This window comes from Ooceraea biroi, chromosome 10 (assembly GCF_003672135.1).
Source record: "Ooceraea biroi isolate clonal line C1 chromosome 10, Obir_v5.4, whole genome shotgun sequence".
Taxonomy (NCBI): Eukaryota; Metazoa; Arthropoda; class Insecta; order Hymenoptera; family Formicidae; genus Ooceraea; species Ooceraea biroi.
Genome location: NC_039515.1, coordinates 9,310,646 through 9,335,317, shown reverse-complemented (window position 1 = coordinate 9,335,317; position 24,672 = coordinate 9,310,646). Strand labels below are relative to the sequence as shown.

General features: G+C 38.6%; 5 protein-coding genes and 1 long non-coding RNA gene across 12 annotated transcripts; 3 read left to right on the top strand and 3 right to left on the bottom strand.

The window, feature by feature from the left end:
* Positions 1-147: 147 nt before the first annotated feature.
* On the bottom strand, positions 148-3,824 carry LOC105283667 (rap1 GTPase-GDP dissociation stimulator 1-B). Its single transcript, XM_011346605.2, has 10 exons — positions 3,689-3,824; positions 3,300-3,437; positions 2,891-3,124; positions 2,476-2,642; positions 2,080-2,311; positions 1,716-1,862; positions 1,255-1,650; positions 934-1,066; positions 605-873; positions 148-497 (listed from the first exon to the last, which is right to left on the bottom strand). Exons 1-10 carry the CDS (start codon positions 3,693-3,695, stop codon positions 349-351), a joined length of 1,872 nt encoding a protein of 623 aa, XP_011344907.2. The 5' UTR covers positions 3,696-3,824; the 3' UTR covers positions 148-348.
* A 29-nt stretch (positions 3,825-3,853) lies between these two features.
* LOC105283665 (transmembrane protein 242) lies at positions 3,854-5,653 on the top strand. The gene is made up of 3 exons (XM_011346603.3): positions 3,854-3,993; positions 4,430-4,806; positions 5,261-5,653. The coding sequence occupies exons 1-3, from the start codon at positions 3,927-3,929 to the stop codon at positions 5,264-5,266; spliced, it is 450 nt and encodes a 149-aa protein (XP_011344905.1). The 5' UTR covers positions 3,854-3,926; the 3' UTR covers positions 5,267-5,653.
* Positions 5,654-7,091: 1,438 nt separating this feature from the next.
* Positions 7,092-13,774, bottom strand: LOC105283668 (elongation of very long chain fatty acids protein 6). Of its 2 annotated transcripts, none has more exons than XM_011346606.3 (3): positions 13,638-13,774; positions 10,742-11,119; positions 7,092-9,085 (listed from the first exon to the last, which is right to left on the bottom strand). In XM_011346606.3, exons 2-3 carry the CDS (start codon positions 11,071-11,073, stop codon positions 8,533-8,535), a joined length of 885 nt encoding a protein of 294 aa, XP_011344908.1. In that variant the 5' UTR covers positions 11,074-11,119; positions 13,638-13,774; the 3' UTR covers positions 7,092-8,532. The 2 variants fall into 2 exon arrangements, with proteins under 2 accessions (XP_011344908.1, XP_011344909.1); XM_011346607.3 differs by having other exon boundaries at positions 10,742-11,130; positions 13,638-13,742.
* An 882-nt stretch (positions 13,775-14,656) lies between these two features.
* On the top strand, positions 14,657-17,511 carry LOC105283670. Of its 4 annotated transcripts, none has more exons than XM_011346612.3 (3): positions 14,657-14,792; positions 15,231-15,343; positions 15,689-17,511. In XM_011346612.3, exons 2-3 carry the CDS (start codon positions 15,239-15,241, stop codon positions 16,568-16,570), a joined length of 987 nt encoding a protein of 328 aa, XP_011344914.1. In that variant the 5' UTR covers positions 14,657-14,792; positions 15,231-15,238; the 3' UTR covers positions 16,571-17,511. The 4 variants fall into 4 exon arrangements, with proteins under 4 accessions (XP_011344914.1, XP_011344917.1, XP_011344916.1 ...); XM_011346615.3 differs by lacking the exon at positions 14,657-14,792 and adding an exon at positions 14,812-14,966; XM_011346614.3 differs by lacking the exon at positions 14,657-14,792 and adding an exon at positions 14,817-14,966 and having other exon boundaries at positions 15,123-15,343.
* A 409-nt stretch (positions 17,512-17,920) lies between these two features.
* Positions 17,921-24,466, bottom strand: LOC105283669 (spermine synthase). 3 transcript variants are annotated; one of them, XM_011346610.3, is made up of 8 exons: positions 24,309-24,466; positions 23,395-23,681; positions 22,238-22,349; positions 19,972-20,094; positions 19,739-19,893; positions 19,554-19,643; positions 18,949-19,140; positions 17,921-18,826 (listed from the first exon to the last, which is right to left on the bottom strand). In XM_011346610.3, exons 2-8 carry the CDS (start codon positions 23,674-23,676, stop codon positions 18,680-18,682), a joined length of 1,101 nt encoding a protein of 366 aa, XP_011344912.1. In that variant the 5' UTR covers positions 23,677-23,681; positions 24,309-24,466; the 3' UTR covers positions 17,921-18,679. The 3 variants fall into 3 exon arrangements, with proteins under 3 accessions (XP_011344912.1, XP_011344913.1, XP_011344911.1); XM_011346611.3 differs by having other exon boundaries at positions 22,238-22,346; XM_011346609.3 differs by lacking the exon at positions 22,238-22,349 and adding an exon at positions 20,772-20,883.
* LOC113562835 lies at positions 18,713-19,487 on the top strand. The gene is made up of 2 exons (XR_003407194.1): positions 18,713-18,852; positions 18,969-19,487. It is a non-coding gene; the product is annotated as an uncharacterized LOC113562835 (long non-coding RNA).
* Positions 24,467-24,672: the final 206 nt, after the last annotated feature.

The window sequence follows — 24,672 nt, the reverse complement described above, 5'->3', positions numbered from 1 at the left end:
AGAATGCGTAAATTGTGGATTACAGAAATCAATAGAAATAGAAATAGTAGGAAAATTAAAGGAAGAACATTTCTGCTACCGATTCGAGATTCTCTCAAGATACCTTTGCGAAAATCTTGGTGACGGAATTGATTGGAGCAGCACGTACATCAATAGAGAATATGTATTTCTCGATAAATAAAATACACTTTGCGATCCGTGGATCGAATTGGCGATGATTTGGTCATTGGAGAAATTTGCACAGCTCTTTGGAATGACGGAAGATACAACGGTGGGAGTGGCAGCGTGAGCGTGCACGCGTAAATCAGTTTGATTTTGGTCATTGGTTGTTTTTTTTTTTTTTTTTTTTTAATTGCAGCTCGTTCCTAAAGTGGTGCAGAGCTCCGCCCGTAGCGCAGTAACGCGCGTTCGCACCTCTGTAACGATATCTTCCCTCTCATCTAAGGTTTTGCACGCGCTGGCCAGCCCGCAATTCTTCAGATGCTTCTTTAATCGGTCTGAAAGAGATAGCGCATGTAAAAGGTCGATTCAGAATTCTATTATCGTGGCAGAGCGTTTGATTTTTCTCTCTTCTTTTTTTCTCTAGGATGGATTTTCAAGGTACCTGATCGCACAACGCTGTCCAGTAGCGTGAGTGCGTTTAGCACAATGTGCGCGTCGAGATTGTCGGCACGTGCTTCGAAAAACTCGCGCATGCTGCGTCCAAAGTCCGCCTCGATTAACAGCTCCTCGGATTCCGTCGGGCAGATCATCGTCAGCACTGTCAGACCCATGATCGCTTCGTTTTGCATTAACGCGTGCTGCGCCAGAAGCATATTAACTAAATGCTGTACCGCGCCGTACTTAATGATCGATAAGGCGATCTGCTTGTCCCTAAAAGGTATATATAAAGTTTGGGAAATCACCTCGACGAAAGTTATGGCAAAAACGCACCTGCTATTGTTTATTAACCAAGCGATCAATCTATTTGCTTCGCCCTGCACACCCGGATGGTCCTCGATACCGCACCATTCAACCGCTCGCTTAATCAAGTCCTCCCGCCGTCCTAGGGACACTGCCGCTTCTCCTGAAACGAATTATTCAGTTATAATCGTTATCGATATTGGTACTGGTAATAATATTTATAATTTAGGTATAATACGTGTAACTAATTAAATAATATCCCCACATGTAATTGACAAGACACACTTACTTCTCTGTTAAAAATTAATTAAATTCGTTTGCTCGGACTATATACTTGCGAAAAACGCTTACTTTGGCCATCTATGACTATTCTGAGCGTTCCCAATAACTTGAAAACTACTGGAAAAGTAGGGATATCCAGCATCGGGTAGAGGATGTCGATCAGACCATCGGCAAGTATCAGCGATTTGTTGTCGGTTGGTATGACGAGATTGCGTAACGCACTCAGCAGAGCGTGCTGGCACCTGATGTCACCGGATTTATTGCCGTTTCTTCGTAGGAGCTTCAGCAGTTTCCGATGGATTCCCTGCTCGACCATGTGCTTGCAATGTGTGTCAGTCCGCGCAAAGTTTCCCATAGCCAAAACTGCAGTGATCCGTAAGTCCTCGTCAAGGCTCTCGAGCCATTCCACCAGTTTCCTGTAGACAGGACCTTTGCTATCGTCGTAAAGGAAGTTCATGCTGTCATCTAAGCAAAGGGCAATGTTTGTTACAACTTGATAAACTCGATTTCTTCCATCTTCGTATATTCACCTCCAGTTAAGATCAAAACGATCAGATTGCAGGCTACTTTTAGAATGGATCGCGTCTCCTCGTCGTTGCAGTGTGGACCGTGTTTTTCTAATAGTTTTAGCAATAATTCGCATACTCCCGCCTTAGCCAATAGCAGTTTTGCATCTTCTGAAAATGCGTGGAATTGCGTTATTACCTTGATAAGGAGATACTTATTTTAATTTACATCTACGAGTTGAAATCCGACTTTGTACTTGTTAACTTTCACGAGACATCGGGATCGATATTTGTAAATTTTGATTGTTATATAATCCACACAAATGATTTGAGTTAATTTAAACAATGAAATTCTAGTTATTAATCAATTAAATAATCGTTAACTTACCATTTTCCGCTTGGCCGTGTAAAAGCTCCAGGCACATCTCGGAAAGCTCGGAGGAAGTGTCACTAGCAAGTATATCAACTAGAACCCTTGTTAATCTCTCATCAAGGAACACAATGTTTGCATCATTTAATATGCCGAGAGTAAGCAATGCATGCATGGCCGCTTCGCCACCACTGGTGCCATCTTCTTCCAAGACGCTGCAAATAATCGATATCGCATCTTCCTCGAGTGCCTGGTAAAATATATAAAATATCATGATTATAAACGTGCTCCATCGTGCGGCTTTTAATAATATCTTCAATTATAATATCACAATTTTTATAACATGCATGATCACTAATTAATTATTATACGAATGTGCGATACATTCGTTAAAAAAAAGATTTAACTTCTTACCTTTTTGTACAATGCCTCTTGGTCTACCAGAAAGTTTAATAAAACTCCAGCGGCGACGTTCCGTAAGAAACTAGCACCCTCGGCATTTTTTAACGCGATACCTCTCTTCAATACTGCCAGAATTACTTTCAGACCATCCTGCTCCCTCACCAGCCTTTTGCCGTTTTCTATAAAATTAATATTTTCTCTTAGCTTTTTCTAATAATAATAATAAGTTGATACCTAAAAGTTTAAGTGCCTTTTGTGCGCACGCACGCGCGCGTGTAGTATGTGTGTGTCCAAGAACTTTTAAAATATTTAATTATATAAATACCTAAAGTGTGTGTCCATGTAAAGAAACCAAAAATATCTTGAAAAAAAATAAAAAATTATATTAAAAAGATTTTCTTACGACACAAGTAATTATTTCAATAACCATTTTCGTAGCAAATGTTTCCTAGAGCTCTGGAAGCCTGTGTCATCGTGTCTATGTCTTGCTTCTTCAGCAAACTGATCAATGCTCGTACCAATTCCATAGTGGTACATTTCTCCCTTCCTCTTTCCGTCTTTGCAATCTCTGCAATGGCTTTCGCTGTTTTTCCTACAATCTGCTCAGATTTGTGTCCAAGCAACTTTAGGAAAACTTCATCGATAACCAACTCAGTAGTCTCTAAAATCACAGATAACTGTTTGATGACTGAGTTCTAAGTAGTATCACGTGACAATAAAAATTACTCGATTATAACAAATAGTTAAGAAAAGCTACGCAACATAAAATGATGTCTGGATCCTGATTTTTAGTGCAACTCAACTAATTTACAATTATGCTAAATATAGCTGCTTACCTCCGATTGAAGTTTTACTGACATTCACCACAGAGTCCAGTATCTGGACAATGTCGGAACCCTCGTCCTGCGAGGCCTCTAATCTCACGGCGTGCCTCAGATCGTCGACGAGCTTGTCGATGTTGTGCTTTGTCTCGTCTGTAATACACATTCTAAGATAAAAAAGATCCGTACAGAGATTTGGCTTCTCAAAGAGAGGTTCCACATGCGTTTTCTATTATTTACTGTCAGTACTGGCAAATTCATCCTTTTGATTCAACAACTTAACGGAACAGAGAGAGAGAGAGAGAGAGAGAGAGAGAGGGGACGCACATCGAAAGTACTGCCAGTGAATAATTGGAGCTTTATGCCAGGGATGAACGGACGAGGGATCTAGACGGGACGATTACCTTCCATCTCCACCCCGCGATGAAACCACGATGAGGATCCGCAGCACTTTGACCTGTCCGAGCGCGTCGCGCTTCCCTCGTGACCTTTTCTCCGGTTGAATGCGTGCTAAAAAAAAGTCCGGGCGCCCTTTCGACGTTTCGTTTTGACGTAGTTGCGCTGGCGAGTAGTACGGCGCGTGGTGCAGCATGGGCGCTTTAAAAATGGCGGATACCGCTGACTGAAATCTCGTCGCGCACGATGGTGGAGACCGGAGACACCGCGGAAACGTCCATCGTCCGATCCGCGAAGCAGGAGGGAATCTACGGTAAATCTAATTTAGGAACGGCGCGTCGAGGAACGTCCGCTCCCGCGCGATTCCGCGTTGTCCGCCGCGAACTAACCTCACTTACCGTGGGACGTTCGTTACTAATCGCGTCACTAGTCGCGATTTCACTTATTGTTAATTCTAATTTCACTTTAGATTTGAGATTTCGCTAATTATTGCGTGATGCGCATATCGCATATATAATATAATGAATAGAAACAAAATTTCATTATTCTAGCAAACTGTTTTAACATGCAGATGATTAAGATGCTTTTCTATAACTAAAAATTTATAATTTTGATTTTTATATCTGATAATTATACGACTTCTTTATTACATTTTTAATCCTTGACAATTTGATATCATTTTGTTACTTTCCATTGATCCCCTTCTTCATCTGATGTTTATATATTAATAACATCATTGATGTTTGTAGCCGCAGTATTTTTAAGCACTGTCGCGAGTATTTCTGCCCTTGCTGGCTTTGCCAGAGCGATATCAGCAGCGAGAAGACAGGATCCGAGATACTTTGGAGAAGGACTCGCTGGTATTAAAGGAGTTCATGAAACTGGAGCCTCATTGGCGATACGAGCCCTTGGCTGGGGCTCGCTCTACGCTGTTACAGGATGTAGTATACTTTTCTATGGAATCTGGAAGATCTCTGGAGCCACTAATGCAGAAGAATTTAGGTTCAAGATGGGTTCCCTGCTACCAAAGATACCTAAGAATAATCCACCTCAAAGCAGAACAGAGTTTGAAGGCTTGACAGACCTGTTGACGTACATCTCTGAAGACTGGGGACAAGATAAACGGGTAATTTGCTTAACTAGAACAGAGAACTTTAATCTTAAAAAAATTTAAGATATTTTCAAAAGTATTGAACTAAAAATATGTAATATAGAAGAAATATAGAAGAAATTTATTTATGTATCAGAGATATATAAAGATATATGAAACTTTTTAAAACCGTTTCCGTAAATTCTCAATTCTCCTCCGGGTCTCTTCTCGAAGCATCCACAGAAAACTATTTACAAATGTTTAATTAAATTAGTTAATAATCTAATTGAATAAAAAAATTTGATATATTTATCTAAATTGCGATTTCGTCAAAGAAATGTATCAATGTTGAATTTGAGATCTTTAAGGATCCCATCTCTTGAGTAGTCAATTATGAAAGCGCAAGAATCGTCGTCACTAGAAATAATTAATACTATACTAATAACTAGAAATAATGATGCAATATTTGCCCTCTGATTTCTTTTTCCAGAAATAAAATCGATGTGCATATCTCCGTGACTGGATTATTGGTCACCACCGTCAACATTTGGTAGCGTGCGAGTGGCGTGATCACTTGAAGATCATACGATTGTATGCACGACCGTGAGTCACGCATGAACTTACCGCACGTTAAATAACGTAACGGAAATGTTGGAAAATTTTCAAGTTCTGTAAAATTGTATTAAATGTTGTTACGAATTATACAGAAATCTATGGAAAACAATTCCACGCACTTATCATATTCATTATTACCTAATAAAAAAGTCGTTAAAGGAAAGTAGAGTTATATAAAATTATAATAAGCTATTTAAGAAAAAAAATGCTACGTCATGTCAACTATGTCAATGTGTTCAATCAATAATTATTCACGGAATTACATCTTTTTCTGGTTGTTTTCTTATTTCATTTCCTTGTTTTAGAAATTTAGAAGATAATGATTTGTTGACGTTGAAGTTTATGTTGTCGAGTTTTTATTGGTCATTCTAGTATTGTGCATGTCGAAATCCAATGTTGAAGGAAGTGTTACTATTTCAATGTTATGTTTATTTTCATATTCAGTTTATCACTTTGTATTTGTGCGCTACCATTTGTATCGTTTTTCATGGTTTAAAGTTTTCCGTAAGAATTACCGAATTATCATTATTCGATGAATCCTAAAACAGAGCACAAATTTGTTGGAATATTATCATTCAATTGGTATTGTCTTGTACAACACTTCGCGATTCGAGAATGGACACTGTCCTGTCTAGATAAGACAGGCAGATTGGTTTATTGAAATATCACGTATATAAGAGATCGAACGTTTCAGTAAGAAAGAAAACGATCAAACAAGTTCTTGAACATGATACCGTTTTAACATATAAATAAAATTTACGATATATATTCATTATCTGCAAGTGATTAATCACGTTAAAAGGACGTGAGACTCGATCATGCGTTCGTGTAAAAGAGAACTTTAAAGTGGAAAAGTGATGGCGAAATGATAAACGATTTTAACGCGCAACAAGTGACGAATAATAGTGTCGATAAACAATTTATGATGCGCGGATAAATATATAATGGAACAGGTACACCATTGAAATGAAAAAATATCTAATATTCACAAACGAAAAGAATATAGCGCGTAAGAGATACTTTAGAAGTTGAGATAAACTAGAAATTCGATCGCGGATGAGCGGATATGTTAAATACGTATATTGTACTAATAATTTCATTTTTGTTTTATTTTTGTAACACAATCTAAGTAACTTCAAAATTCAACTTTTTGATACTGTTTCATAACAATAATAAGACATACCATTGAAACATACATATACTAATACTACAATAGAATAAGAATAATTAATCGGTCGTTAAAGTCCGCTAGATGCATGTTTAATTCTTCCGTCCTCAATTTGCCAAAACGAACATCACCGAGCACGTTTCTCAGCACATTCCAAGCATTATTTAGGTCAAGACTTTTACTTCGCTAAGCGACTAAATTTCGATCAATTCTATGAATAAATCTACAATTTCTTTCCAATATCAGCAGATCTGTAAAACAACAAACTGCCGAAACTATATAGAAAAAGAGGAAAAAATAATTTAAATTGATAATTTCTCTTGCTTTCCCTTCAGAAGAAACTTCAATCGAAACTTTAACACCCGAACTGCGCGCGTGTTCAGGAATCATCACTCGAGCTTTCTCTTATCGCGTTTGTACAGTTAGTTAGTACGTACAGTTGAAACGTAGTTTCGGTTAATGTAGGATAATGGAAGATAAGATATCTGGAAATCTGTCGTGCAGGATTTATGATACGAGAATGAATTACGTAGACATGTCTGATCTTATAAATTATTATTAAATAATATCTCAATATTCAATTGCAAAAGATATAGTCATAGATAGTAACAAAATCATAATAACAATTGTGCAACAGCCGGTCGGGCCTGAGGAACGCGCATGCACGAACGCGCATGCACGCGCTTCCACAGTACACATGTGAAAGTAGCTCTTTATTAAATTACATATATTATATAAAAAAATGAAAAGGAGAATCGCCGCTTCTCGCGAGCGAACCTCCTCTTCGAGATGCCCTCCGCGTATAGACGAACGCTAATTGGCTATGGATCCTTGATTAGAATCTATGTACCCTACGCCCTAAGGATCCTGAGAAAACCTAGACACTAGGATCGACGGATCGTAGGATCTAAAGATCCCGTGTAATGTAAATCTTAGGTTCTATACACTCGAAGATGTACGAATTCATCGTTCTTACTCGGTCCTGTAGTTTTAGGATCTAAGAATCCTGAGAGAAATGCATATCTTAATTGTCTTGGGATCTAAGGACTCGAGTATTTATATGCGGTTTCTGCATTCCAGAAGTCCTACCTGATGAACCCTAGGATGTAAGGATCCTGAGAAACATCGCACCCAAGATCTATGACTTCTAGAGGACTTTTACGGCTTCTAGAATCTGAGAAGTTTTAAAAACTCTGATTTCTCGAATCTTAATAAACTTTGGATTTCGTTATTCCTACAATGTGTATGAATTCTTCTATACACGTGTATATACGAATCCTAAAATTAATTTAGATGTGTGTGTGTGTGTGTGTGTGTGTTTTATAGCTCTATCTATATATATCACCTATGGATTGAAAATAGTTCCGTGTGCTCTTTAGGCTCTATGTAACTTTAATAATGAACGTCAACAATTCCATGTTCCGGAATCCAAAGATTCCGATGCATGCACAGCCAAACTTACATTTTCAAGGACCCGCAGAAATCTCTTTCATAAGAGTGAAAAAAGAGAGTACATGTTACACATTCTATTGTTATTAATAGAAGTAACATAAAAACAATTTAAGTACAAATTAACTGAAAGTACAAAAATACAATCGTACCAATCAATTCTTTACATATCTAATTAACAAACTTGTTTGATGAAACAACTAATGTAAATGTTTAAATAGCACTACGAATTATGTAGTACCATTATTCGATTCGAAAACTCGCATCACAGTTCGAGAAAGCTTCATTAGCCCAGCAGTTCAGGTGTCACTGAACCGCGTCAATCCTAGAAGTCGTTAAAGCCGAGAGAACGCACCTTATATCCTAGCACGATAGATCCTGGATACGTCGTATGGCTACGTCGACCAGCGGCGTGAGAAAGAAATTGGGAAAGAGAAAGAAGAGTAGAGAGAAAGCATAGAGTAGAGGGAAAGATAGTAGAGAAAAGGGAGAGGAACGCCCAGGCGCCCGAATGTGCCGCGTATTTCGCCTTAATTGGCTTTGAGCTTATCGTTGTAATCGATGTGACCAGGCGCGCTGTTGGCAAAGTGCTTCTTGTCCGTTTTCTTCCTAGCCAGATACGTCTTGTGGAAGAAATGCGCAAACAGGACGAAGTAGCTAAAGTACATCGCGCAGCTGAAGCTAATATTCATACGGGTGATGTGGCAGTCCACTTGGCCGCTCTCCAGGTACTGGTAGGCGGATATGTTGATGGCACAACCGATTACCATCTGGACAAGCTGCAGCGCGGTGATCACCATAGAGATCATTTTGGGCGGCTGATACCGCATAGCCTTGAGAGCGTAGTAGCTGTACATGATCGAGTGGACGCAGTAGTTCATCACGACGTACCATCGTGCGGATGCGGTATACTCCGAGTACGAAAACCATGAATACAATAAAACGGTGATGTGGTGGTACCAGTGCAGGAAGATCAGTGGCTGTTTGCGCAACACGATGAAGATCGTGTCACCAAGCTCAGGCAGCTTCGACAGCACGAACATCCACGTCCAGAAACCCGACACGCAATTCTGCTCGATGAAGCTGCAATCAGATTCATAAGTAAGCGTTAAGTAAGCCGCTATCAAAGTTACTTGCTCGTGCAAACATTATTTTAAATAAAAATTGATTCAATTTTTGTTACATCATTGACATCTTTCGTTTTATAAATTATTGTTAAATTATTTCTTCGCGGTCTTTCCTGGGAAAGGAATCCGAGGATTCCGAGGACATACTCGAGATTTATCTGAGTCTATTTTGAGTATTATAGTATATTTTATGAAAGCTTATTGAAAGCTCGAGGCTCCGAATACTATCTTAAGTTTTCAGTATAAAATATCAAGCGATAAATCAGCGATAAATCAGCGATAAATCAGCGATAAATGCTTCTTTTCTTTCCTTAGATAAGAAAAAATCAACGAGTTATCGAGATTAAAACTTATCCGAGAATTATGTACTGAGGAATAGATACACTGATTTTATATAATTAAATATTATTTATACAATCGTTTGATACAATCAGCAGACGGCGCGGGGATAATCATACTTTTAGACAATTATACTCTCCAGATGAGTTTTCACGTCACCTTGACGGTGGTGAAAGGACTTGCGATGGCATGCAGATACACTTTTTTAGATGCGACAAGAAAGAGAGATCGACACAATTTGTAGTGTAATCTATTCAGTAGAGCAATTTCTTCACAAGAAAATGATTTACATTTTATATTTTATCGCTGCGATTATTATTCATGTACGATTACATCAGAAATCGTAAACAATTTAATAAATTCTAATAAAATATGCTACAGATTTAATATTTCTTAGACTTGCTAAATAGGAAAATACGAGATAATCTATAAAGAAAATCAAATGGCGCAATAGAATAACTCCTTACTATCATAACATTGGTATAATCGACTGATTCTGCATAATCGAATTTGGATACGCTTTGTTGCTTCCCATTGCGTTCATTGTTACGATCTAGTTTCAATGTTTGATAGAATACAATACTTATTTATGCGTATTTTAATGTATCATCAAATGTGAAAAAAAAACACAACGTATCATAGTTTATTAGGATTTATTAGGATGAATAGGTGTGTGCACGTGTATTACGTAACGCTATTCTACACATAACATAGGTTTTTTAAATTTTATTGATATTTCTTTTCAGTCGGTTTAATTTATTTAATAGACACATAAGTGGATTGTGTCTGGATAGACGGTCAAAATATTTACCTATTCGATACGAGTAGGTCTTTCTCGCGCTGTTTTTTCAGAATAATAAGAAAGCTGATGAAAGTTCATCAAGTTCTATACTTAGTTTCTATGTGTTTTGTTCAACGGATTTATATTTCGAAAAGGCAATAAATATCGCACGGTTAAGAATAAATATATATATATGTATATACCTATGTACCTATGTATGTACACTGTAATCTCACCTATAACATATGGGCTTAATATTGGGTCAATGCGATATTTCTCGTAAATTTGCATCTGTTTCGAAACACGATGTCATAACTCGTGTGAATCGAATTGTTCGTTACACGTATATGTATTTTATATTACTTCATTTGCATTGCATTCAGTGATGTACAGTTAGTATTTACCGTAAAAGTAAAAACTTAAAAAAAGCAAAATTAATTATCGTCAATAAGTATAGAAAACTCGGTTGAGTATTTAACGAGATAAGCTGACCTTGGTATGCAAATGCTGTGGTGTAATCCGTGATGCCTGAGAACGTGGATCAATTCAGGCGCAGTTCTGGTGAAACCGATGATGGAGAAGGTAGCCAGTAACGTGTTCCAAATACACAGTATACCCCTGAGTTCGAATCTTGGCCTGCTGGCCATGAGGTGTTGCCCGCCAAATATCAGGATCATGTACAGTCCGCAGTAGTAGAAGCCATTCGTCCAGTTTTTTATCATCCACTGCTTCGTCTCATAGTGATAGTCTCTAAATGTCTCCTCGAAATTGAAGATGTACGAGTAGTTTGGGAGGGTCACCTCCATATAATCCACCTTATTCATCTTTGATGCCGTTCGGTATTAGGTCGGTATCAGATCTCGAATGTGCCTGCAAAAAGCCTGAGGTAAATGAAGGATTACATTTTTCTTGCCATCACGTAACGTTGCTCGCGGCAATACTCGAATCAAAATTTTATTTAATTTACTTATTTAAAAATACTATATTAACAGAGCTATATGAACAGAGAGTAATTATCAAACGCTTGAGAGAGGATTTGTTGTTTTAAAAGCGCAAATACAACAGCCGTTAGAGAGTAGTTACAATAAAGAGAGAAAGTTACAAGAATCTCCTATTCGCGCTGTTAAATTAATATTCAACACTTGAAAAACTGATAAATGGTATAAATTTATTTCTTACATTAATTTTACATAAAAATAAAGAAGAGATTTCTTCACATATAGATATATTGTTTTTAAATTCAAGCGAGACGGAGCAGCGAGCGTCTTTCGCTCCTTACTAAAACGAGTTTCGTATTGAAACAAACATATGTAAATAGGTAATACAGGTTTCTCGATTTCGATCGCGGAGTCTTGAATCGGCCTCTCAAAAATCACTGAATTGTTCGATCTTAACAGATTTCCATTGTTTCGTGCTCGCGTGAAAACAAGGACGGAAGTATTACGATAAATTGCAGTTAAACGCAGTCTGTTAAAAGCGGCATTTACCGGTTTCCTGACATTTGCGAGACGCGCGATCACGCGTAGCTCGTGTACACGGACGCCCGACGCGGCGACGGCGACGGCGGCGCACGCGTGAGCCACGAGCGCGCCAATCCGAGTTCGACATTTGATCTCACGCGATACACCGATCGATGCGCGCCACGCGAATCTTGCTCCGTGCGCATCTCGTTTTTGCCATTCAAGTTTGAAAAGTTCCGTTTGATTTTTCCCTTTTCCCTTTCTCCTTTCTTCTTGCTACATTTTTCTCCGTTTCTTTTCATGGAACCGTAAAAAAAACTGGAAGGAAATTATTGAAATTACTATTTGGAACTATTAACCAATGGCAAACAAAACATACGAGTATTGCTCGTAATATCGCGTACATATAACGGCAATGAGTCACGCAAGAAACTTAACGACACGTATCGATAACGTCAGAGAGATAACGTTGAGAAAGGTTGTTAAATAGTTGCTTCGCTAATTTGTATCTCATGTGACGATCTTACGGATATGCACGTTTATTAAATTATAAGGAAGGCAAATCGATTTGCTTTATTACGTCGCAAGATTCATACGGACGTATGCGAATACGCAAATGCACGCTTCGAACGCTTGTACAGTTGTACGTGGGATACGTGAGATTCATAACTACATTGTAATGCCGCGTTTGCAAAACAATATTTGCCAATTTTATTTTTTCACTTCAAGTTTTAATGCCTTATTTTCATTGTGTTTGACGAAAGCAGCGCTTTTTTGTGAGGATTGAATTTGATTTGAATTTTAAGTAATGCGAATGTTTCATGGCAACACTAACAGTTTTTTCAGGACAATAAATGTGTAAATTAATTTTGTTACGTATGGCAAAACCTTAAGCCTTATACAAGAGCGACTTTAATTTTCAAACTAATCTCTTCATCATTTTCTTTCTATACCTATAACTTGTATATAGGTCTTGATTCAATAAAGTCATTCATGATCAAACAATTAAACAATTCATTTATGCACTAAAAAATTTCCGTGCCAGAGAAAACAGGTATTTCATGTAGATTTATACTGTATGATGTAACAATGTTCAAGGTTTTGGACTTGAAAATTCAGACAAGTGTTAGGAAATATATGCGAAAAGATAAATTAGTGACGACTCTCCTTGATAAAAAAGATACCAAATCTCACAGTTAATTTTGCAAAATTCTGGCCAAAGACTACGTGTTATGATATAAGCAAACAAATAAGACATGATTTTTAACAAATACGCCCGTTATTTCCTCCGCGCGACCGTTTCTCTTTTCTTAATGATGAAACACGCATAAAATTCGCAAAGTACAGTCAATCTCGCATTTCATACATAAATGAATACTGAAAAACGTGTCAGTACGTACTGTAACGGCAATAACCGATAATTTAATTCATCAGCATGACGCACATAATGACAATCAAAAAATCAAGCAAAACAACATTTCACTTGCAGTGCCAGATTAACGTAGTCGTATTTCCAAATTACCTATATTAAAATACCAGTGGAATACGAAATTAACCGGAGAAAGTATCGTTAGAAATATAATATTCCAACAGAGAAAGATGCCTATCAGTCAGGTATAGGCAGTGATAGGTAAGAAGAAGATGTAAGTTGCATCGGCTATGTAAACGCGCAACAAAATCCGCGGACCCGCAAAACGTCAACGTTTTGCAATCTAAGATAGACGTAGAAGGAAGTACGCTCGGAGTGCTTTCTGAATGATTTCCGATTTATAGCCGCGCGAGAGTACGCGCGCGCACACACGCACACTAGCATACGATACACCGAGTGTGGGTGTACAATTCATTTCATTCACGTACAATGTAGTATGTAGAGGAACGTGTAAAAAATGCACGCGCACGCTAAAGCTAAGGCACGGGGCGGTACGTACCTGAGAGCTGAGTAGTGTTGCACTTTCTGTCGATTTCTCGATGCCGTGCAGGTAACGTGCGTGTGGCGCGTCGTCCTTGCTGTCGTCACTGTGCCAGATTCCGGGTTTCGAGCGTTTCGAGCGTTTCGAGCGGACGGAGTGCTGCCGGAACGGCGGCGAGCCTCTCGGTCGCGTCAACGGAGCCGGCGTATTGTGTACTCGTGTGGGCAAGGCCACTTCCTATCGGAGCGCGAGCCACCGGCCGTCCGGTAGGCACCGGCGCCTCCTCCTGATACACGAGTGCAATCGATAGATAAACAAACGAGACGGAGCGCTCTCGCGAGAGACTAGTCGTCGTCGTCCTGCGATCCCTCTTTTTCTCGCGACGCGACGCGTCCCTGCCGTATTATTGCGGCGATAATTGCCGTTGGCTTTTCTCGAGAAACTCCTTTGCGGTCTCGGTAGCGTGCGATCGCGCCTCTCTTTCTCACCCTCTGTCTCTGCGTGGCTACGGAAACGCGCTCTTCCACGGTCGCGCCCCGATCGACTCGCCGTGCCCGGCACTCACCACAAGACGAGCCGCGCGAGACTGCCGCACGCTCTCTTGTACCGCGCACTCGCCCCCACCCTTCTTCACCTCCGCGTTCTTGTGAAAAAACCTATATACGTGTATTACCGACCGAGGGAGAAAAAGACAGTGACATCTGTCACCCCATTGCTTTGCCACTCGGATATGTTGACTTTTGCGAAGGAGCGCGCACTGCTACCAACATTCGCGAGGATGCTGCCGCCGCGTCGCGCGTCACGCGTGATTCGCACGTGAGACGTTGCTGCCAAGGAGTGTTTACTACCATCGTAAATCGTGCCGCGTCAACGGAGCGTCAACGTGGTTTTTTAGGCTAATAAGATCTAGATGTAAAATGTGTGTCGGTGCATTTTTATTCGACGATTATATCGATTTGTTTTTCTTCTAAGGATGTTATTTATTATTGTTGAAACACAGCTGTAACGCATATTACGTATCCTTAATGTCGTCAGACACTTTTTATAGGAAAAACTAAATAATCGCATCGAACTTGATTCGGTACGACGTCGGAATCGCCAACATCCGATCACAAATTCCGCTACCCTGTCTTCTTCTCGTCGCGTTACCTGAGAGACCCAACCTTACCTTACGTAAGTACGTCTTACTGTTATTTCGTACTTCCGTGGTTAACTAAAAAGTATTTGCGCGTTTGTCCGTGTGTACGCGCTTTCGTTGACGTTTGTTGAGCCACTGTTAGCCATCGCTCGCATCGTTGCCCAAGTATTGACGAGTGTTTACGCATGTCCGATCGTGTGAAAGTTTAGGTATCGAAATCCTTATGTTCGCTCGCCTCGCAGTTGTTATTTACTCATTTTGCATGAAGAAACGCGTGTCCTATGAATTATTCTTGCTCGTTAGAATGTACGAGAGTACATTGTTATTCTAATGGTTTAACGTTGTCGTTTTAATTGTAATTCAAGCGTACTAATCAAACGGATGGCTCGCTGCAACTTGAATAATGGCGCATTAGAATTGCGCTCATGTTAGATACTGAGATATTGTGACACATAAATATGGAATTTGCATAGGTGCTAAAATGATAGGCAAGCAGAGTCATTCGGATGATGACAGCGAGGACAGTCGGTCAAGAAAAAAGCTGATAGCCGACAAACGGAAATTCTTGGAACAAAGATCCGCACAGGTATGTTTGTCGCGAGCTATTTCAGTATAATCTACCAATGTGCATAAAAAGATTGTTAAATTTACTTTACATATGTTTTTGTTCCGTGCTGTTTGTTACACAGTGCGTAACGCGTTTGCAATTGCGTTCTTTAGTTTATATAAGAGCGCTGTTTATGTTTGTGTAGTAATATTATGCAGCATGTAACATAACAAAAAAACATTATATAAGCAAAATATTAAATATTGATTAAGTATAAGTATAAATATAAGTCCTATTTATTACAATTTTGAATTGAAGTCAAATGAAAAGAGAATTTTAGTTTGATGCTATCGCAGAATCATAAGAGAGAAACGTAAATCGCAGATTGAGGCAGGGATCAAAGGCTGTTTCGAAGAGTTAGCGAAAGCCCTGCGGTCTCGAGAGAAACAACTGCTGCGTCAAGCCGAAGCTATCCACAGGCAGCAACTATCGCTGGTGGAGACCTCTCCAGATTTCCTGCCGTCGTCGATAGTGGTTCTGGACGATAGAACCGAGCTGGAGGAACAAATACGCCGCTTCGGCAACATCGAGACACACGGATCAAACAGCATCACGGTGAAAGATGTAGAACCGTACAAGGTTGTGGATTATCAAAATGCAAACGAAGATCACGTCAGTTTCGACAAATCAATTACGCGCGATCAAGGAAGCAAGGATCATCCTCCTCCGTGCCTCCTTCCACGCTGCAAAGACTTGATATCCGATTACAGAACTCTGCGTGTCTCAAGCTTACCGCCCACTTTTCCCGCCGAGGATCGCTCGACAGACTCGTGGAACGTGAGAGAGGATGCGCTGGTGAGTCTCAAAGACACCTTGTCCATGTCGAGATGTTCGCCGCTTCTCGTCATAAAACGGAAACTCGGTCTAACGCACGTATCGTTGGACGGGTTGCATGCCTTCGACAAGGTGTATCCACGAGACACGTACAAGATGTCTCGTAAGACCACCGAGTCCTGCGTGCTGGATGCGTTGAATAACGAAGCGACGGAAACGAATTTGCGTCAACTCGGCAGCCAGGCAGTCTCGGGTCAGGACGGTTCCGAACCGATCGCATATCCGAAAGAACGAGAGAAAAGTTACGAGCATCCGATACAGGTGCAGCACTGGTTACGACAGATCCTCGCAGAGACCGAGGTAGAGCCTGCGATTCATGAAATCGGCCAGTTCTCCGAGATATCCAAGGCCAAGCTTTGTAACGAGTTATAGTCCTACTTTTCGTCGATTCGGTGTTTCGATTGGGGCCAAAGTTTCCAGAGCGATGGAAAGCAAACTGAAAAGGCTGATCTACCTTAGAATTGCACGCATTGCCAGATACTCTTAATTTATATGATATTATAAATTATCGTCAAGTGATTCGGGAAGACGTCTTTACGTTATGGTTTTTCTGTGATTGAAAGAAACTGCGAGAGAGGACGCGTTGAACCGCCGCTTGAACAATAAACGGGAAGAAAAGGAAAGAACGAGAAAAAGTTTATTGTGTACAAAGATGTAGTAGCACCTCCGCGACGAACGTTCATTGTGGTATTCCTTATTCGTACAACAAACATTTTATCGTTCTATCGAACAAATCGGCTCTATAGTGCCCTTTCGAGAAATATTGCTTCAAATTCCGAATTATTATACAATTTATAAGACTGTTTATTCTACTGAAAAAGGAAATCGCGTATTTATTGTATCGTGTATAAGTTGTCAGTTTATATGCAGCTATGTTATTAACAGTGTGTTTGTGGATGTGAATATCAACAGCGAATGAATAATATATATATAATAAGCAATGTCTTTTTTCAAGAATAAAATGCATGATTGTATGTTATTATATAAGTAACTAAACCATTTAATCGTCATCGCAATTATAAATTTTAACTTTTAAATTATAAATTTTTTCTCCTTACGTAACTAGATTGTGCGTATGCGTAGTTGTCGATTTCGTAACCAATGATATCCTCAAGTGTGTTTGGTTTCGAGGATATAATAAAGATCAATAATCACATTCACATTCAACAGGAACAACAGAAGATTATTTCACATCTTATCGCTGCTTATGTGTTGAACAGTATGCTGAAGTGTGTTTTAATATCATCTTTAATATTACTTTAATATTAGAGGAAATATGGTGTTTAATAAATGAATACTGTTTGTAAAATCGCACCAGGAATTATAAGACGAGTAAAAATATCCATCCTTATATTTTAATTAATTCATACTCTTATGTAGCCACGCAGGATTTATTTGTTTTATCGCTTTAACCCTAAACTGTACAATTATAAATACGACATATTACGTTCTTTAATACTAAAATGATGGAATAATTTTTAAAAATAATACTTGAATTTCTGAACTTTAGAAACTTTATTCACACAAATAAAACTGAATTACTTTAGGTTTTTTGATATCTTTTTTTTTTTAATTTATTAGAAAGTATGCAAGTTTTATTATACAACGATACAAATTTATTATACTGATATGTGTATACATAGAAACATTTTTATACTGTTTAGGGTTAATCGAGTGTATGTACGTTTGTTTATTGATTGTTCAAATTAGAGGGAGAAAATGTTTGCTAGAAAAATAATTTATCCTGACAAAATTTCATTGTTCTTACATCGAGCCTTAAAGTACAGAATATATGTATGTGATATTTATATATACACATTGTGTGTGTGTGTGTGTGTGTGTATATCGATATACATATTTTAATATAAGAATTGTCGCGAACAAGTATATTCGCGTAAAATATTTTATAAATAAAGAAAACAAAATGTGCGCGCGCGCTGTCGTTAATCCTTTTACTGATTAGGGATTAAAGGAAAAGGATTATAAACGCAAAGCGATTTAAATTGTATACAGTTGATTAACTGTTCGAAGGACGCCTTTGTTTTACGTTTGAAAATGTCAGCGAGTACGATCGTATACAATTTGCTTCGTATTGAAAAAGGAAAAAGAAAGCATCAATTTAGTACATGCTGAGAGTTGCGATAGAAACCGAGCGCATCAACAGTGAACCTATTGCTTGCTTGGCATTTTTCGCGTACATAATCGTATCTTACGATCGCTTCTTCGACATTGAAATGATTCAGTCAGTTAAACATAATTAAAAATTACATATTTGTAAAGGATTAACAAGAAAAACTGATTGTCGCGTCCATAACGATTAAAAAGAATTAATAATGGTTTGATTCGCCTCGCTCAGGAACTAATTTCATTAATTAACAAGACTAAACTAGGGAGCAGTTTACGTCATAAGAGGGGCAGCGAATTGTGAGGAGGCCGCTCTGGTATGGTCCTCCGGATTCTGCCCAAACATCCTTTACTCCATCATTTCAATGAGACTTGATAAAAGATCCAGTCCTCGAAGAAAGATGGAACGAAGGCACGATCCTTCGTGAACGTAATCGGTACACATAGTTGCGACAGAACCTCTTCGTACATCTTCAATGATTCCGGGCAGGACGCACCATTTCCCTAGGATTTGAAAGACGAGATATTAGGTATTAGACGATATTAAAGAAAGATGTAGATTCACTTTATTATACATACATATAATTGATAATATGAAAATCTATTTTGAATCTCAGGATACTCACGTGCGTCATATACTTTCCAGTGGGCTTCAACACCTTCACCGATGAGTTGAGGATCAGTCTAATAAAGTCCCAGGCATCACCGTGGGGTGTTGTGCTGATAGGAATATCCGTCAGATCGCCGAAAACGTAATCGAACTGACGTCCTTCCTCGATCATGTGCGCTAATGCTTTTACGCAATCGCCAACTATGATCTGTAACACACAACGATGAATTCAAGATTTTGAAAATCTGTAAGATCAGAATTAATTGCTAAACCTTTATTATACCTTTATTCGAAAGTGTAGATACATGTAATAAAAACTATTCCAAACTATCCATACTGGTAATAAAAACACAGACATTATATTCGATACATTTTGAATTACTCTACAATATTATGTCGATCATAGTTTGAGTTGTTAAAGATAAAAGCGTAGTGTGCATACTACACCACAATTGTAAAATATGCTATACCAAAATTAATGTATTGTATCATAGAATATATAATCCATAGAGAATTACAGAAAAGCCTTAGAAAATAAGACGCAACAGTCAAAGATACATTTCTTATTTCTCGATAAAAGATAAAAATCTTACATTAGTTTGACTGATTAAAGCACATTACCTCGTAATTGTCGCCCTTTCTCTTGTCCAAACAGTCGCCGCATATACTCCGCATATGCTGACTGCATGCTTTCATGACAATGTCATCAATCTACGTAAGAAGAATAAACGTAATGACGATTGATAACGATGTTATCAACACTGTAGGTGATATAGCAGCGAATAAAGTATAATCGATTTACATACTTCCAACATTGTGACAAATTTTGGTTTCTCTTTCAGCAGCTCCCACAATAAGCCGCCATCGCCACCGCCGAGTATCACTATCTCCTTGCCAGCATAATCCTCCTTGCCACGCTGCATGAGTGTCTCTGTGTATATGAGATCTGCCTCGGACATGTCTGCGAAAGGATCTCTAGCAAGTTGTAAAACTAGCAAGAAATATCTATATATTACATATATAATGCAACGTCGCTTACTTTGCAGCTCATCGAGTACCAGTAGATTGCCTAGCGACTTGGAGTGCACGATTTGTACCTTCTGGTAGGGCGATCTGGCTTCAAACACGAGCTTGTCGATGTCGTACTCGAGCAACCGTTCATCTTGAATGAGAGTAGTGTTCATTAGCAGTACTTGTCGTCACCTCGTGATAACCATTAACTTGAAACATGCTTTCATACGTGAAAAACATTGCGAGGAATAGAGAACAGGGTATCGCAAGGCAAAGCTAATAACACGCATGGGGGAACATTAGCATATCATAACTAGATGAAAAATAATTGATGAAAAGAAGATACTATGAAAAATTGAGCGATTCGCGTCATGCAAGAACAGGACGAGCGATGTCCTCAAGGGATTGACACGACACGACGCGACGCGACGCGACGCGACGGATTGAATTGGTCCGAGCACGAATCTTTGTGTATAACGCGAGAAAGAGGTGTCTAGAATCAGAAATCGCCAAGCCCAAACTTGAGATTCAAACTTAAAGAACGTAAGATATCACGAATATTTCGAACTTAAATTTTACAGTCTGTGATCTGTGGCTTGATGAGCTTCGATTTTAAACGCCTCCGACTTTAACACTTTATGCTCCTCGTTCGATAAAAACGTATTTTACATTTAACAGACAAAGGCGAGGACATTTATAATACGAACATTTACGAATCCATGTATAATACTAGTTTTCCAATTCGATCGAGCTCCTTAAGTACAAGCAGTCCCCTCGTAAGAGTGCTCGTTAGCTGGTCCGTAAACATAATTATAAATAAAAACTCACCGGCGGTAGGATAGTATCTCTCAAAGGGTCCACCGCGTTTAATCGGGGTAAGCGTGTGCGACCGTGTAGCGGTTGCTGCTGTCTGCAATGCCGCCTCCAATTCTTTCGCCAACTATCATGATTGGCCATCATCATCGTCATCATCATTGTCATGACCACCATTATCATCATCATTAATATGATCATTATCATCATTGTCATCATCGTGATCGTGATCGTGATCGTGATCGTGATCGTGATCATCATCATCATCATCATCATCATCATCACCATCATCATTATCATCATCATCATCATCATCATCACCATCATCATCATTATCATTATCATCATCATCATCATCATCATTATCATCATCATTATCATCAAGCCGAACCAATGAATGAACAGAACAAAGACACTATCTTGTAAAATGGAATCGCTACACTCCTTGTTGTTAAGGAAGCTAAAAAAAGGTGTCAAGGTCTGGCAAGCCATGATATATGGCGCAGGGCTTATTTTCGTCCAACAAAATGATATGTAACAAGCGGTATATGTAAAACGCGGATTATAATAAAGTAGCTGTCTTGTGTCTGTGTGCATGCGTGTGTGTGTGTGCGCGCGTCTATCGTATATATTTAATCGTATCGTATTGGGCCGTACGACTAAAAGCGGTCTTTTCTGCAAAAAGACGTGTACAAATTTGAGAATTTAACAATCCCAAAATTTAATATGTGTATATTTCAAAATCTAAATAATATGTTGAAGAGATATCGATCGAATTATTATTATGTAAACAACTAGAAAACATATTTTACATTATTTCATACATTGCAAAAGTAATGATGTCAAACATGTAACTAAATAACAAAGTTTGAACGCATCTTGGTTCTCATTCGTGTACGTGAACATTTCATTTTAATAAAATCTTTATATAAGAGATATAAGAGAGAAAGAAAAATATATGTATGTGTGTGATTGGATTTCACGATAATAATTTATATAATGCATGCCATATCTTTATTTTAATTTTCTGGACTGCTCTTCAGTATTGAATCTCTTTTGAAGCAAGCTCAAATAATAACGAAAATGAAATTTCTGTACATTGAAGCAACTGTAGAGGAACTTTTATTCGCACGGCTAGAAAAGATGAGGGGATAATTATAAAAGTAAATATATATATATATATATATGTTCAAATATACATTATGTATTTAAAAATTAACAAGTTAAAACCTCTTTTTATATGAGCAAATTGAGTGCTGGATAGAAAGTCTGGGCTGAACGTAACAGTGCTAGGAAAAAACTTAAGTCAGCATTCCTGGCAAGCGGCCTATCCTAAATATCTATTAGTGACAGTCAATAGCGATTGTATATAACTCTCTATGCCAAATATGTCACGATATAAAAGTATCTATGAGTATGTAGAGATGTGTTAGGAGAAGTAAACGAGGAACAAAGTCTAATTGAGGGAAAGCATATTCTACCTGATAGCGTCAGATAGAGGTCATATATGGTTCCTCGTCTTACTGGCGGTAAACGCTTGCTGCGCTGGCTGTTCAAAGCCATGGCAACATCAGCTTCCAAGTATCGCCACTGCTACAACGTTCTGTCAGTTATGTCATATTTCCTACTTTTGTTTTATGAGTGCATGTTATAGAGAATGTTTGAAAGAAACAAAGGATTCAGAACTGAGTAGATATATATATATATATATATATATATTACTCAGAAAGTGAATAGAAACGTACCAGTAAGATCGCGGGAGCTAAATTTGTCTGGATATGTTGGTATCTTGATAGAAATTTTTTACGCAGAAGGAGACGCAATAATTATCTTGCTCAAACATGGTAAGATAACTTTTCCTTTATTGAGTTTAGCTAAACGAGCTAAACCTAGCAATAACGTATATTCACGTCTGTTTTTCTGATTATATGTAGAATTACCAATTTCAAATTGCCGACGTGCAAAATACAAACTTATATATCGTTCGCAATGCTCTCCCTTTGTCTTTCTTGACTTGACTTGAATTCTTTTCTGTGAAAGTAAAATTTGAATTTCTTTCACAAAATCCACGCTATTATTCTTTTATGGATACTTTCTGCAAATAGTTTTCAGTTAATAACAAACATTCCTATTATATGTATATACGTTTAGATTTTAAGTTAGAGTTGAATCTTGGAACATGAAATAATCTGTATTATCAAAATCGAAAATTACTTCCAACTTGAATAAATTTTCCAATCTACAAGTATTTTCTATTCGTTTCAACGAGTACCTTACATCTTTCGAGTCCTGAACCTTTTGCTCCCTCACTCTGTAATCTATCCCAAAATTAAATTTTAATTTAGCCTTCAATTTGGTCGTATAAAGATTATTCACGAATCGTTTGTCACATTCGTCACAAGTTTCTAATGACAAAACTCGCGTTCGTTACTTTTTCTTTCTCTCTGACAATGAGAAGGGTTGGCAAGTTTTTCAACATGTACTTGGTTTTGTTATCTTTACATTCGTAAAATAACTTTAATTACGAAACCCTGCTTGGAAGGACAAGTCATGCTTTCCACAAGGAGGAATTTGTTGCCACACAATTGTAGAAAAATTACTTTCTATCGGTTAGCAAAGTGACTCATCGCATACATACCTCAAATGTCAAGAGTGCCTCCTGGTCGTCCTGCTTGTAATACTCGATGTTTAACGTAATCAGGCCTTCCGTGTATCCCCTGACAGTGATTAGACTGCCCCTGGGCCCAGTATACAAAATGAGCAAATTGCCATCGATATTAGACTCTATCAATGGCTTGAGACCGGTGAAGTGCTCTGCCAGCACATTCGCGATCGCCGATTTCAGGCCTGATCGCTTTTCCATGTCGGCGATCACACTGCTGGATACCGTAAAGTCCAGAAGTACAGTGTGGGCCACCATTGCTTCTACAAGTACAAGAGATCAAGTTAAGTAATTCGATCCACGAGGGGGACGTTAATTCGCTTCGTGTTACACGACTACGTGCGTGGCGTTGCGTTATGTTGTCACAATTTTTAAAACTGTTGAACTTACGGCAACTACAAAAGCCACAAGAAGTAAAATTGATAAACGATATGTTCACGTGACTAGGAGATAACAATAATAAAGATAACAAACGTAGAGATAATTATAATGACACTTGATGTATTATTTTTATGTTATCTTTCACATATATGTAGTTTTCATTCACTTATCACGTGCAGGTACACGCGAGTAACAAATTATACCGACCGAATATCAAGCTTATTACGGGAGCAATTGCAAGTAATTTCTTTTGAAGGTTACATTCTTTTGTCCGCACTCGGTCATGTCGTGTGTCGCATGGAAATGCAAGGTTACGTGAGAAGAAACGCTGAAACAACGATGCGAAGTGCGCCTAATGTCGGCGACACTCGGGAGGGTGAAAATATTACATAATTAATCCTTTAGAGAATATTACGTAATTATTGTTGGACACGGAGCGTCTCGTGAAAGATCGATGAGTCGGGTTAGCTTCTGACAACAGACAATATTAACCGTTTGTTTATACTCACGTAATCGTGCAGTAACTTTATCACTCCGCTAACGTGTCAAGTGAACGTCGGTATTGCTCCCAGATGAATGGACGAGGACGACGCGTGTACATTGACGTGAGTTTACGCAGGTTCTCGGATGCGCACGAAAATCCCACACGCGTGCAATAGGACTCGTTATCTGGGATGGGAGCATGGATGGCCGCGACACTCGCGCGTGAATCGACATAACTCGATATCTCGAAATTCAAATATACGCGCATGCCTTCAGTACGTTTATCGCATATGCACGTGATTATCATGTGATATTATATAAACATCTCGAATCTTTAAATGTATTACAATCGAGAGCAATAATCACATTACTTTTTTGTAAGTAAGTGGT